This window comes from Necator americanus, chromosome II, assembly GCF_031761385.1.
Source record: "Necator americanus strain Aroian chromosome II, whole genome shotgun sequence".
Taxonomy (NCBI): domain Eukaryota; kingdom Metazoa; phylum Nematoda; class Chromadorea; order Rhabditida; family Ancylostomatidae; genus Necator; species Necator americanus.
Genome location: NC_087372.1, coordinates 33441774 through 33457486, shown reverse-complemented (window position 1 = coordinate 33457486; position 15713 = coordinate 33441774). Strand labels below are relative to the sequence as shown.

Sequence of the window (15713 nt, the reverse complement as noted above, 5' to 3'; positions counted from 1 at the left end):
TTCTAACGCTCCTCAATAGTTTCCACCCAAATCTAGAGATAGGTATGAAATTTATGGTTCGGCGAAAGACCGGCCTTCATTCACTGGTCTAACATCGAGTTCATAGAGTTATTCTTTTCAGTATCTCGGTTCCGCTAACTGTGTTCTAGCTTTATAAAGACACCCGTGTATGTTTTGCTCATATCCTCTGTTATTGTATTGTACAGAAACTTTTTTCTTGTTACTGCAGATTTATTCAGATTTATAAAAGATGATCGTTAAGATTTTTTGTAACTATTTTTTGTAACTTTGTTCTCAGATTTCACACCGAATGAGAGCTCTTGGATCATTTCAGGGCAATCGTAGTCATTCTTGAGAATTTAAACTAAGGTTTTTTTTAAACTAAGGAGAAAAGAGTTGAGCAGCATTTATTCCTTGCAATACATCAATCAAATTACGATACAGGTAATTGGCGGGTAGCAATATAGAGAGTGGTGTTAATAGAGCACTTTCATTTGGTGGATACCGTTGGTGTGGACAAAGGATTCAGGATAAAGTGTGTGGCGTAAATCAATCTGCTTGGGATAAAACGCTAAAACGCGTACACTTCCATGCAGAATCGTTTGAGGTTTACGAACGTGTGTCTAGCCTATACAAAGATTTGCGGAGACTAGACGATGCATCAAGTCAGTGTTTTTCACCTTCCACACAGGTATGGTACGAATTTCCCTGAAGAGATGAAACGCTTGGATGGCACTAGTGGGGTTTCGAACCATTGATCGATCGTGCAGTTACAGCGGAACCTCTTACCAACTGCGTGTGGAGCTCTCCGATGTGACCAAGTGAATAGTTTCTCATTCCACAGAAATTCCACATTCTTATAGTACCAAAGAAAATGCAAGGGGCATTTCGGGCGAATGCCAGCAATCGAAAATGGGGAAAGAAGTGTGCAGTGAGCTAGCTTCGTATCAACACTTAAGGTACTAAAGAAATGCAAAGGGCATTTGTGGTGAATGCCAAGAATCGAAAAAAGAAAACAGTTTTGATTTTAAGCAGTTTTGATTATAGTCGGGTCAAAACGTACGACATGAAGCGCGGTGCATTTTCGTACACGCTCGAAACGACGCGGTCGAGGCGGTAGTTGGAACCGAGGTGGGACCTTTGCAAACTGCAGCGATGGGTGGTACCAGAAAGGGTTCCAGTACAGTGGTTAAAAACATGTTTAGGACAGCCGTAAGGGTGACATCAGATGTCCAGGAGCGGATCGATGCGATCAACCTAGCGCAACGCATCGCGAATTCTAACGGTTACACTGGTAATGTAGCGCGTAGGCCAGATCTTCGTGCGCAGCGAGAATATGCCACAGTGGTTGAGTCGAATAAGATCAATTTCTGCCTGCCCTTCATAACCGACGACCTGAGCAAAGCTATACGGGCTAGTCTGGTGAAATGCGGTCTCGAGGACCAAGTGAGAATTGTGGAAATACCTCCAACAAATCTCAAAAAGCAATTAGTTCGAAATAGAATGTAAGATCGGTTATGTCTTACTCCAGACTGTGTAAAACGCCCATTCGGGAAAGAAGGGGACTGCATGATCTCTGGTGTAGTCTATCTAATTTGCAAAACATGTGGGGACCAATACATCGGCGAAACAGGGCGACCCCTTTGTGTTCGCATTAAAGAACATCTAAAGAGGATGAAACAGTCGAATGCAGCAACTCCCCTCTGAGCTCACCGCAGACAAGGTCATGAAAATGTTCCTTTCTGCATAGCTGTCACAATCCTATCGTACGAACCTGAAATTAGTTAGAAAGGAAGAGTGCTTAGCCGTGACCAACGAGCTGGCTCTGTATCAAGACCTTTGCGGGTTTTGATCTACGGGGTCATATGCGGGTCGCATCCTAATTAGTATTAGCGGAGCGATTGCACCACGCGGATATCCGCTAACATCACGGCAACGCGGCTACTAAGGTAGGCACAACGATTTAGGCTTTTTTGGTTTTTTTTTTCCGGGTGTAATTAATATCCTGGAGGATGATGACTTGTTCTGGATGAGGCATTTGAGAAGATATATTGCTAATGTTCTTACTTTCCAGGCTCTGACGAAGGCGACAACACCGAAACGCTAGCCGTAATAAAGTTTGTTAACAATCTTGGCTGTTGCTTAAATTTGACTATCGACAGGTTCCAGTACACTCCTAACTGCTACGCTCCACGGCACCGCTCGAAGCAAGCCGCGTACGCAATTGCACCATGCTTCATATCGTTTTGACCCTACTATAACTGCCCCATATGCAGAGAGGTTGTACACTGGCTGGTTAGCAGTTCTATCCTGAGATTATCGGCTACGCTAGTTTTACAGGTACTAAAGTAACCCGCTCTGATTCTGGTCTCCACCCATTCATTCCTAAGGACATGCTCGGTTACCGTATGGGAAGTATTTCCTGATGGAAGCAGATGTGAACGGATTAGGACTGTCATTGACGTCCCATGCACTGACGATTATGTCGATGCGGAAACGTAGGCAGGGCAAGATTTTAAAGGCATCATACCACGAATCTGACGTGGTGAGTGAATCCGCGGCAAAAGCTAGAGACGGAGTTGTGGATTGCGGGATCTGAGGTAGCTCCGCTCACCTCTTCCTACTCGTCCTAAAGAAACGGCGTGGGAACCGGTTTAGCTCCTACGAAGAACGTTAGAACACTCCTCTATGTATACGTTCTGGTCCCCTCAGCAACCTATTCATAGGTTTCACTTGAATAGGCAGTCGAGCAGAACTCACTGAGTTTCTACCGCTGCGCAGCTGTATGTACAAGTGGAGCGTTGCGACTGAAATCGTCGTGAAAAACGAAGTCTTTTCCTGATCTCGCAATCTACGACTCTGTATAGAGTTTATCCATCGGAAATCCATACCACGTCAGATTCGTGATGCCTTTTACGAACCTTATTCTTTGCCTCATATAACTCATCTTAATACTACACCCAAATCTCTTTCCTTGAAATGTTGAGAACTACATTAATTTTCAACATTTCAAGGAAAGGGGTAAAATTCAGGTGAAATTCTAGTGAACTCTGTTCCATCTTGTTTTTTTTTTGTTTTATGGCACACCTGCAGATGTTTTCAATAAATAAATAAATAAATAAAATTCGGTCATAGATGACCCAATGATATCTTTATGACAAGTTCTAGATTTTAATTAAAAAGAAGACGAAACTGTAACATCAATCTTTTACTAAGGCTAGGTACATAATTTAAAGAGGAAGTGAATAAGTACATATGGAAGATTTTCCAGAAGAAAAAACAGCTGAAACATGACTGTATTGCTCGAACCGGATTGTAGCGCTCATGAACCCGTAGCAGTTCATGCTTTGGAAATCCACCGGTCGTTGTGTCTAAAGACATATCCGCCACGCCACGCGAGAATGTGATGGTGAACAAGGATTGAAGATCGAAACTGGAACCGCCCAGCTACAAACGGTTGATGATCACAGCATGTTCACCAGCTGACGCGTTTGCCATTCGTGTCCCGCCTGTTCTGGAAGTTTCGAATCAGAAAAGTATCAGGATTCATTTTTTTCTTTCATTAACAAAGCTTATTCACTGTTCCAAAAGGTTCAGAATCTAATGAAGACTAATTCTTTCCATAATTTTTTGTAAAGAAAGATACTTTAGACGTCTAACCTCACAGAATCTGACTGTACTACAGTGTTACTGTCGATTTTAATTGAATGTCGTTGGGCAAGCACACCTCCACCACATCGTTCTAATGTCGTGCTCTGTGAATGGATGATAGATAATCCAGGAACATGAATTTCTTTTATTACTTCGATTATACATTTATTTACATATTCACTTTAATTTCTTTCTAAAGGGAAATTTTGTGCTAGAAGTACCTCCGATCCGTCTTTGTTGATTTCACCGATTTGCATTCTTGTGGGCGGTAGCTTTGGACTGGGTAGAATTGCAATCGTTGTGTGAGATAATTGAAACTAAAGAAAATATATTCTGCAGGACAGTATCCGCTTAGGAACGTGTTGTTAAGTTTTCCCCGTCTACTATAAACTTTAGGTCCCACCTCCAGCGAATGACTAAGGTTGTTCGAGTCCAGTACTATTTCGAGACAGTTTCTGAGGTACTAGGTAACTTATGGTACCCCACCCAATGGGTTTTTCCCGGAGTGAGAGTTTTCGACCAACTCCGGGTATAACATTTATTCCGTAGGAAAATCTTCGTAGGTACTCTGGAAATCGATGTTAGTTATTGTCGCGGCAGTTGTGGTGAGCGCTTTCCGCTGACGCGTCGCGCACGCACGCGGTTCCCGTCTGACAAGGATTTGGGATGGGAGCTTGGCGTGTTATTCGTTCTGACCTTGCTTACAATGAACACTCGACAGAATGGATGGGTGAAATTTATAGTGAGGTCAAAACGACATGAAACACATTGCAGTCGCATAAGCTGCTGCGCTCGAAACGCTGCAGTGGATCGTAGCGGATAGGATCGAGTGGGGACCCTTTCCAGCTTTTTCCTTCGTTGCAGATCGCGCACGCTGCAGCTGTGTGAGCGATTGCGCTAAGAATCGACGTGGGACCATCGAGAACTGCAGCGATGAAAGGTGCTACAAAGGGCCTCACTCGATCCTGACTGCTATGCGCCTACGCCTCGAGCGCAACCGCTTACGTAACTGTACCGCTTCATGTCGTTTTGACCTGACTATACACTAAATAACTCATATAAAAAGCGTTAACGCCGGAGAGTGACTCTGACCTTAATAAAATGCCAACGATAGTTAATTTTCTTGCGAATTTGATCTTGCCGGTTTCTGGTGCTTAAAGAGGTTCTGCCATGAATGTTTTATTTGTTCCATGAATGGAGCGAAAACTCCTTTAAAAAACCCATTGGGAGGATTTTTGCAGAGGTACCATAAGCAGGGTAGTTCTGTTTCTGATATCTTTAACTTCAAAAATGTGGATTTTTCATCTGTTTTTCACATGGCGGGGAGGGAAAATTTGCATTTATATCCACAGAATTTTCGAAATCACTTTAAAAGACAAATGAAAACTGAAGAAAACGGACTTATCGGAAAACTCACTACTGCACAGTCATCCTCCAATGGCGGTAATATACCAGGATTTGAAAGACTATCACTAGTATCAACAGTGATCACTTTTGTCCTCGGAGCACTAGGCCTAGGCGGAGCAGTAGGTCTGTACAAAGTACCCGGAGAAATTTGCCGGGATGAGGTTGTTTCTGTTTCCAGCGCTGTCGGCATAATTTTACAGTGAGGTTCATCAAAATGTACACATGTCGGCTTTGCCGATTCTCGTCCAGCTTGCCCGGGTCGATTCGGTATAGGAGGGCAGTTCTGTCGCTGCTCAGAACTTATTACATCTCCTTGATATGTCGAATTCGAAGAGATCTTCTCTAATTTCATGGCGAGTTGACCGTCGTAGATTTCTGGTGGTCTTATGGATGGCGGTGGTGGTGGTGCATGTGGTGGTGGTGGTCGTGGTGGTGAACGAATTCGTTGCGAACGATTCATGGTGATATTCGCGGTGCCGTTTGAATCGGTTTTAGTTTGTACGTCAAGCGCAGGTACGGTGATGCTGAGTGTGTTGCTCCTTGTTTTCGGCTCTGGCTGAGCAGTAGCTATTCTCGGCTTACGATTTATCGTTGCGTAGTCGTCGTTGAATTGATGATCTTTGTCTTTTTTTCGGCCGAACATCGTCAGCTCACGCCATCGTTGCTTGTCCTGGAATATCATTGAATTCTTAGGGTTTTTGTGTAATTCCGAGAAAAAAGTCTTTTCTCCTTATTATTACTTATTACTTTTTTTTTATAAAAGAAATAGTGCAGGATAGAAAAGTAAACAGAATTATAATTTTCTTTTTAGTTCCCCTTCTATTATTTCAATATACTATCTTCTAAAGCCAGACTTCAGACTTTCTGTGGTGTTCTGTGGTGAAACTTTCTATGGTGAAATTAGAATTGTATATATATATATATATATATATATATATATATATATATATATATATATATACCCATACACCCACACACACACACACGGACAAAACTCGTTATTATATATCATGATGTTTTATCCTTGTTATTACTATCTCTATTTTTTTTATTGTTTTATTTGTTTGCAAGCTCACAAAAGCTGCTCGGATATGGAGAACTAAACAAATTTGGATGATAATCTGAAATTGAGAGAAATTTGCACAATTTTCTCTCCATTTTTCTTCTGACGCTTCTCTGCTTTCATGTTCGTACGTTTCTCTCCCTTAAAATATTACGTGCGGAAGAAAAACTAAGCAAATTATCTGAGTCCATACATAAATCATAACGTTCCGATGTAAAAATGATGCAAAAGTGTTCACGTGCTCAGAAAATGATGAAAGACGTAAGTGTACGATTTTGCCTGTTGCCACTATGCAACGCTTCTCTCAAGTACCATGAAAAACACGTACACCAGTTCCATAAATCCAGTTCTTAATTCTCTTTAGGCACATTTCAAGAAGACGTACGTTGTAATCATGCCTAATTAGACTAAACCATGAACTTATTCATCAAAAATTACCCACTATTTCCACTACGGAGAATTTCAAACGATGGACACAGAAAATAAGGGACGAGAAATTTCGTCTTTGAAAAAAAATCTCGTCTTGAAGAAAATTTGAAGCACGTCTTTAGAATTGAGTTTTTTTCTTCTCTGAGCTGTTTCTAACTTTAATTCTGACGTACCTCACGAGAAAAAAAATGCAACAGTTATTTTTAACTGCTTGAAAAGATCCGAGTTTAAAGTAGTGAAGTATTAAACTTTAATTTAAAGATGTACTTTGATAGCTGAAAGTAAGCAAAGCAATGGTTGCCACGTTAAGAAATTTTGTTATCTTGTTATTTTTATTGTTATTGTTATAAAGACATAAATAAATAAATGAATAAAATAAATTAAATGCCTATACATAAATATATATAGAAAAATAAATTAATTGAAATTAAAATTAACAAATTAAAAATAGAATGTGAATTGCTACTTATTCGTACGTAGGAACATGATGGCCACTTAGGAACCACTCCGTAGTCAACAAAAACTGGGACAAAAGATCATCGTCCAGAAGTGATTCGGCTATAAAGTGACTGCATTAGTAGCGACATTGCATGATTCTCTTCTAACCGCTCCGATCAATCTTCCCCGATCCAAAGTTCAATTATTGATCGGCTCTGCCGTACAATAACCTTGTTACCGGCTCAGTTCTGGATGAGGCCTTCCAGACAAGTCCTCCCTTGACTTCAAAAGAAGTACAGCACAACAGCTGCGAAGCAAAACTGCAGCGCAAAATTTTAGCTACGTTTTCAATTTGAATTCGCTTTCAATGGACTGAAATCTCCCAGAATTGATCGATGATCGTCCCAGATGAGAAAAGGAGACTGGAGTTGGTGATCTCGCCAGAAAAACAAGGACAAGGATGGTAAAAGGGGAAAAAACAAAATATAAATGTTCGGCTATGTATCAGTGAAAATTTTTATAAAAAAACCAAAATTAAAAAAGAAATTGAAACAAATAAAGCGGTGAAATAAGGAGAAATTATATGATCCAGTTCGGATCACCGAGTTGGCTATTAAATAAGTGTTTATTTGGAAAATACTGTGGAGAATATCTAAATTTCAACGTCTACTTCAAAAATTCAGTGCTATTAGGCAAAAAAAAACATAAAAGGAACTAAGGGACTGTGCAGTATAGTACGTGCTTAAAATAATCAGCTAGGAATATGGCACAAAATGGAAATATTCGCCTAGGCCTCTTTGTCAACGCTAAAAATACCTGATATTAAATCTTAAAGACATCATCCCACGAATCTGAGGTGGTACGGATTTCAGGTGGAGTATTCGTATGCGGGATGGGAGACTATGGAAAGAGAGGTGATTCCGTCCATTCCCTCCCAATTGCCGTAAAAAACGGTCCGGAAGAAGCGGCGCCGCACACGGCTGGCGCGCTCCAGTCGAACTCCTTGTAGAAAATAGTGAGCCGGAACGCCTGAAGCCGCATCTTCCGGACTGTTTTTTACGGCAATTGGGAGGAAATGGACGAAATCACCCTCCTCTCCATAATCTACTATCCCGTATACGAATACTCCATCTGAAATTCGTACCACCTTAGATTCGTGGAGTGATGAATTTAAGGAAGTCTTAAGGGACTTTTTTTCGGGAATCAGTTACGTTCGGACTCTCGTATCACTTCAATTAAGTGGTTTTTCTTAACTAAATCGCCCTCTAATCGAAATGTTCATTCGTGGTGACCTTAATGGTTTCACGAATTCCTTAGCGAATCTTACGCTCTAATAGACATACAATACGTACTTTACTGGTTGGTTTGTCGTAGATCTCCTGTTGATGGTCGTTTTTTCTTGAAGGACGATACTCGTCGATTAGACGTCGAAACGCAGACACGTCTCTGGAAGTCTCCTTTGGTTTTAGACGTTTACGAATAGCTCCACGAATTTCACGCATTGCCTAGAAATTTCCAGAAAATAGAAGAAGAATCCGTGGCATAAAAAAAATGGGAAGTATTCGAGGAAAAGAAAATTCCACAGTCCGATGGAAAAACAAGTGAAATATCTCACATCATCAACATCTACTGCTGTAGCCGAGTAGATATTGCACAGTTTCCATAAACTAATATATTCCTCTTTTTTGAAATCCATCTTTCTTAGATGTCGCGCACATTTCATTCGGGCTCTGCTTAGCTCCTCCAATTTCTTTACCGGTAAATCCACTCTGAAAAAAGACGTTAGAGTGTAAGGGCATAGGAATAAAAGAATAAAGGACAAAGTATCTGGCGTTAATCAATCCGCGTGGGATGCGCCACTACCGTTACTTCAATTCGGGTTCGTTTGAGGTTTACGAACGTGTAACTGGCCTGACCAGTGACTTTCAGGATCTAGTCGATGTGTCAAGTCAGTGTTTTTATCCAGAAATGTCTAGCACCAATTTATCGACCCCGGAGGGAATGAAAGGCTTGGTGAGCGCTAGGGCGGATTCGAACCTCCGATCAATCGTGCAGGCAGCGGAACCTCATACCGATTGCGCTACACCCGCCCCAGGGAGTGGGAATAACATTAGAAAACCTATTCATCTCATCAATTTCATCAAAATATGAAAGTATTGGATCTAAAGAGCCGCAGAAGGTTGAAATTGGTTTTATGTTCAGTGGGCCACGCTTATTTAAACACGCTCTCTTCCTAAATCCTAGAAACAGGTGGATTCCCCGTAATCTCCCTTCGATCTTTCCCACGCACAGTCAATCGAGGAGAAAGTTGAGAACACTTTTCCGATCGTTATCGTATATACTGTTATCGCGCAAAGGTTCTTCTCACTCTTAAGCACCTCCATCGTCCTCATAAGGATCATAAAAACGCACAAAATGAACTCCATAACAATGACCTACAAAAAGTCGAATCGAAACTCATGAAACCTTCCGTGAATGAACTGTTTAAATTGGAAGAGATACCCGTAAAACTATTCTTTACGCGGATTGTGATTGTAAACAGATAATTTGCCGTTTAAAAATCTCTGTAAAAATTGTTAAAAACAAGAGTGTTGAAAATCTCGGTTAACTTTCACTTTTTCCATTAAAAAGAAGTGTGGTAAGTTTTGTTAGCGTCTAAGAAATCGAAGGATTTTCCTAAATCACTACAACTCTAAAGATTTTGCACGTTTTTCGCCACAGGCAGAAAAATGAGAAATGTGAGGTAAGAATATTTTAAAACTTTTTCGGTGTCTTTCTAGGACCTTTGGTCGAGTACTTGAGGAACTCTTTGGAATCGAGTATGAAAGAAAATTGTAAAATTTGAACAAAAAACAAAACTAGAGTGTGATAAAAGACAAATCCACAGCTAATTCCTTTATTATTTCCTTCAAGCAGTTTCTTTGCCGTATCTTTACGACATTGCCAATATTCAAACTCAATCGAGGGACGAATTGCTTAGATCTGATCAATAATGAGGATATATATGTATATTAAATATCCATTTATTTATTTATTTATTTATTTATTTATTTATTTATTTACTAAGATTTTCTATAGAGGAAAATTATTGAAAGTGTGTCGATTGAATTTCGAAATCATCGCCAGATCCTAAATAATTTGTTCCAGAGACTTTTAGCTGAACAGTGCTAATTTTAGTTTATGAAATAGTAACAAAATAAATTGTTTATGTTTTGAAATTTCTTAGAGTATGATATTTTTGGAAGCAGTCTCCCAGATGCATTCGAAGTTTCCCAAGATCAGTATTCGAAAACTCGTTAGCCTCGCGTCGTTTTCTCTTTTCTTGCCTGATTGAACACACGGTGCAGTCTCTTTTTTTTCTTTCCTTTCCGTAATATGCGAAGCTTTGTTATCTGGAAGTGCTGAAACGAGCTAAACAAGCGCGTCGCCGCTACGGCGATAGTGGATTTAAAATACATGCTTTTCAATGTCGCACGTACGGCGCGATGTGCAAAGGGTTACGATATTTTGACTTTGTTTTAAAATCATTGTAACAGGACCGTGCGAAAAATTGTGTTTCTTGAATAAAAATGTTTTTTTTTTCCAAATTATAGAAATCTTCTCTTTGTGAACGTCGTGATTTAAATTTCTTTAAAAAAACCATGGTTATGCGATTTTCGAGGAGAAATTTGGTGCCACTGATCGGGCCTCGGTTGTGCTGTGAGGTCGTTAAGAACGAGGGGAAGGTCCTCTCAACTCAATCAGCTGCTCATCAATTTGGCGCATCAGATGGCAGCTCATTGTTCGTACGCGGACGCAAGCAATTAGATTTTTCTCTGACAGCTCCTGAGATGAATGTGAGCTGTTCGCGCTTAGTTGACGTTCTTCGGAGAGATGGCGAGCAACGGACAACCCGGCACATTCCCAGGAACATTTCGATCGAAACGTGTTGATGAACATTTTAACAAATGATGAGATACCGTAGGCGGGATGTGAATGTTGAGAGGTGTGTGATGCACTTCGAAACGACTTGCAACCTTGAACTGATCCGCAACAAATTCCTAAATCGTGCTATCATCCACAAACTGGTACATAGGACATCGGGCGTTGACGATCACTACGACATCAAGACATTGTCCTTGATGAGTGTATGGACAGACGACGAAGTGGCTTTTTTTCCTGCAAACGCAATTACCAACGGTTGACGGTCATCCGATAGTCAAAATTCGACGTCGTCGAAGAAATACGAATGATTGACAGCACTGGCAGCAATAAAATCACGGCTACAGCTAGTGGTAGATGAAAAAAAAATGATGGAGGACTGATCATGATCGTTTCGAAATTTAAATCTTGGATTTCTAGTTCGTGATCCTTACTAGTCAGGCGTCAGTCACCGTATAATTAACGGAATAATAGGATAAATGGATTCATAACCGTTCAGTACGGATACAATAAGGGTCATTTTCCGAACAAAGCCATAAGTTGGATTAATCTTAGCCTTAATTTCTTGATTTACTGTAGCAGCTCTAATTATTCCAGTGGCTTGGCCAGGACAGTTTAAGGATGTGAAGGGAGGAGGGAATAAAAATTGTTTTCTCGATGGGCAACCTAAAATGAAATTAAAAAACTCATTAAAGCATAACTTTTGGGAGCAGCTCTACTGTATAATCATGCCGAGTGATTTTCCGACAAAAAAAATTCTATTTTTTCCTCGCTCTCTAGCTTACCTGCTGTAGTGATTTCGTCCCAATCTTGACATTTCAGCGATAAGTCGGCGATAAATAAATATTTGCTCACAACCCATTGATAACTTTTTGTCAGCGGGCAACAAAATAAGCGAAGATTTCACCTTCATCTGAGACCATTCTATGATTAGCACGTAAATTCGACATGAACCATTCGAAAATTTAGAAATTCGCTCATTTTAATTACTTTAAATCGTTCTAATTTTATATCTACTTTAACCAGTAGTTTTTTTCATTATTTCCACTTTTTTGTAGAACTGTAAAGTTCAGCGTCTAAGCTCAACCATTATTAAAAAGAAACAAATAAAATAAATTGACTTTTTTCATTAATTTGGTTTTTTCCTGGAACGCTAGAGTTTAGCGCCTTAACCCAACTATTAAATTTCATTAAAATGCACTACTATTAACTGTTGGATTAAATTAATTCTAAATTAATTCATTAAAATGCAGAATGGGTTCAAATTGCGACCTAATGTCAAATAATGTAAATTTTTCTGTATATGTTATTATTTATTGTCCATGTTATTCATTTTATTAATAATATGATCCTTTTGAAAGTAATTCCTTCATGAAATCCTTGCAGGCCGATTCAGTAGCCTTTCGTTTCCAAGGATCCTTCGATTAAAATGAGTGAATTGATCAATTTCGATGGAATCTTCTTAGGAAAAATCAAGCAAAACTACAACTTTTTCTTTTTTCTCCCTTTTTTATTTATTTAAGCACTTCTTTGCAATCTTTAATTTTATTTAATTTTGATTTTTCCTTCGCAATTTTATTTTTATTGTGCTAACTTTTCCTTTAGAAAACAGTAAATTTAACATCTTTACCGACCCATCTTTAAAATTGATCAATTAAAATTTAAATTAAGAATTACAAAAAATAGTGGTTAGTAAGTGAAACTATGTAGCAAGGATACGGTAAATGAGAAAATTACGTACATAGGTACATAAGAAATTTTTGCAATTTCAGCTGAATATTGGAACATTTTCTTCGGGACAGAAAAGAACAAAAACATCTTTTCTTAACATCTGAATAGTCACAAAAACACAGAATTTTCGATGCATTCGAATTCGCTCGAAGCGAATAACAATACACCAGGAAATTCCACGTCTCATAGAGCCAGTCTTATCAGCCGGTTCAAGCGTCAAATGACGTTACGGTTCCCCTCTTATCCAACCAGTTTTCTTTCCATAAAGCTGATAAGTATGACGTTAAAAAACTTAGTGTACTTTACGATAAAACCCTCCATATAATGGGAGGCACGTGGTCAGTATTGATGACATTAGTGACGATAGTGGATCCATTTTTCAAACAAGCCGAACCGTTTTCAAAATTTTGAAAAAAATTATAATCTCTAATTAAATTTGCTCATAATTAGCTCAGTTTTCTCATCGCCCGTAAACAAGAAATGAGAACGAACCGTACATTTTTGTACATTCTCTCCTATTTTTTTTTGCAATGTTTATCTTCCAATTTTTTCTTCTTATTTTTTGTAAGTTTTGTAGTATGATAAGGCTTTACGGACATGTTTTTTTTCCCTGAAAATGACGATTCATTCAAAATTTAGTAAGGAAAGGAATAAGAATGAAAATTTCATCTACGATTATTTTCCTATAAGGTTTGATGTGAATTAATTCAGCATATGATAGCATTTTTATCTTTTAACTTAAATTTAAAAACTGGGATATGACCGCCTACGCACAGATTAAAACTAGGTTCAGATCTTGATCTTCACGACATGAAACTGATTGTTTGATTTATCGACCTCTACGAATCGATCGTGATCACACGATCGATTCGTAGAGATCGATAAATAGTGCTAAAACGATGGCTGCACTAGAACTATTTAAAAAATGGAACTTTGTAAATAAACAGTGAATTTGGAAACTCGGATGGGCCCATTAGGATAAAGCTAGGCTCAGGTCCTGATTTTTGAAGATTGGAACTGATTGTTTGTTCTGTTGAGATCGTGATCGATCCATAACGGTCGATTTATGGAACTAGAACGATGGTTGCACACGAAATGTATGAAAAATGCTCCGCTCCGCAAATAAATCGTGGATATTGGTCAGTTTTGGGGTGGACTGTGGCGAATCTAATGGATTTCCCGTCATACATTGTCAGGGATTTTCTTTATAATCATCAGCTTCGCCCAAATCACTTTCATTTCTGTTTTGTGAAAAAGCTATTAATAAAAATTAGGAAGGAGTGTGCGATTTTTTGCGAGCCGATGGAATTCGAGAAAAGAATCCCTTCGGAAAGAAGTAAGATCACGTTTCTTTTCATTTATTTACTAGTTTTTTTACGACAAACATCCAAAAAATTCCGAAAAAGTCTGGAAATAAAAGTTTGGGTTTAAAGATAAAATTAGCCGTGCTATGTTTCTTTTTTGCAAGCAGATCTGCTTCTAATCGTTTAATGATTTAATTAAGGACATTTAAGCCGTGCACGTCCTCAGAACCTGTAGATGCTTCTGAAAAAGTCGTCGTTAAATGCGACCGAGTCGATTTTTACGTTCATGCTGTTCCAGAGGAGGAATTAAAGCATATCGGACGGGAGACGGGCGGGTGCGCGGGTGGCTGGGAGAGGAGGGAAAACGCAGGAGGAGGAAACGGGGGCGATGGCTGGTTAGCTGAGGTTAATGAGGTTAAAGGAAGGTTTTCGGCGCCGCTGCAAACCAATTACGAGTCTAGTTTTTAGAAAAAAAATCGTGTATGTGGAAATCTTGTCCTCCCAGACGTGGCGTGACAAGGAACACACCCGCATCCACCCCCGCAATGAGCCCGCTTATCAGTAGCGGTAGGGGGAAAAATTGCTCAGATCAGATCGATATCAATGTTCTGAATGAGTCCGAGTCATTGAAACGCTCTTATCTTCATTTAAACCTCATCTTTTTCGCTCCTAATCGCACCAAACCATCTCTAGCGAAAGTTCCGTTCTGTTCTGGCTGCTGCTGTTGTACACGACCTGTTACCGTCGTCAGCCCCGTGCAGCAGCATAAAGCAGCATAGCCATTTTAAACGCGATACTCATAAGAGAAAGAGGAAAAAAAGAGGACAACGGGATAGAACTGACCTGGAATTTGTGAAACATTCGATGATTTCCAGAATCTCCTTCCCATATTTCGCTTCGGTTTGTGCGCTAAACCAGATTTTACAGAGATTTGTGAGGAAAAGAGAGCACAATGAAAAAAGAAAAAGAAAACACAAAAGATTGTCTTTATCTGCTTCAAAAATCTTGAAATATCAAAAGAAAATTAATGATATTTGAGGCTTAGTCGTAGAATTTAAAAGAAAAAAGCAAAAACTAAATATATATATATTTAATGCCACAACGAAATTCTTCAAGGATTAGATTTTCTAGAATAGAAAATTTTTCAATATTTCTTTAAAAACGAAGAATAATGACGATACATCATGTGACTGCTACCAAAAAAAAAACCTCGAACAAACTTCAAGAAACCTGTTTTCTCCAGAAAGTTCCCATTATTTCATTCATTTTAGAATTTTAAAGAAATATATTGATGGTACGACGAACATAGTTCGATTTTTATTGGACACCGGAAGAGCAGGTAAGTGCAAACTTTCGGAGAAAATAATAAATTTGTAAAAGAAATTGTTGGGAACATTCCTGTTGTCGCTGTAAAATGATAGTGTGGATTTTTCCTAAATTGCAATTTCAAAGAGACCAGGGAAAACTAAGTGAGATTTAGTAGGGTGGCTTGCAAATGTAAAAAAAAAAATCAAACAAATGTGCAGTGATATTGTGATGCGAGAAAAATTTGAGAAATTTAATAAATAGATAAAACGACTTTGGAGATATCAGGAAAAAAGTTTTTTCTTCCAGGGAAAGAATGTAAAAAAGTTGAAATTTGAAGAAAAAAATGTTCGGAAAAAAAGAGAACAGAAAACGAACAGACGGTGAGCGAATTCGGTGAGGGAGTAGTCGCCTTGTCCCATCGCGGCCGTCGAATGCTCTCCTGTATCGGCTCCGCCCATCAT

The 15713-nt window shown here is 39.1% G+C and overlaps 2 protein-coding genes across 4 annotated transcripts; one reads left to right on the top strand and one right to left on the bottom strand.

Moving 5' to 3' along the window:
- Nucleotides 1–1155: 1155 nt before the first annotated feature.
- Nucleotides 1156–1509, top strand: RB195_020295 (uncharacterized protein; the record flags this gene model as incomplete). Of its 2 annotated transcripts, none has more annotated exons than XM_064188533.1 (1): nt 1156–1509. In XM_064188533.1, one exon carries the CDS (start codon nt 1156–1158, stop codon nt 1507–1509), a length of 354 nt encoding a protein of 117 aa, XP_064044413.1. The 2 variants fall into 2 exon arrangements, with proteins under 2 accessions (XP_064044413.1, XP_064044414.1); XM_064188532.1 differs by having other exon boundaries at nt 1198–1509.
- A 1938-nt stretch (nt 1510–3447) lies between these two features.
- On the bottom strand, nt 3448–15713 carry RB195_020294 (uncharacterized protein; the record flags this gene model as incomplete). Of its 2 annotated transcripts, none has more annotated exons than XM_064188530.1 (8): nt 3448–3514; nt 3661–3755; nt 3873–3968; nt 5069–5728; nt 8341–8493; nt 8604–8757; nt 14788–14853; nt 15628–15713. In XM_064188530.1, 8 exons carry the CDS (start codon nt 15711–15713, stop codon nt 3448–3450), a joined length of 1377 nt encoding a protein of 458 aa, XP_064044411.1. The 2 variants fall into 2 exon arrangements, with proteins under 2 accessions (XP_064044411.1, XP_064044412.1); XM_064188531.1 differs by having other exon boundaries at nt 3476–3509.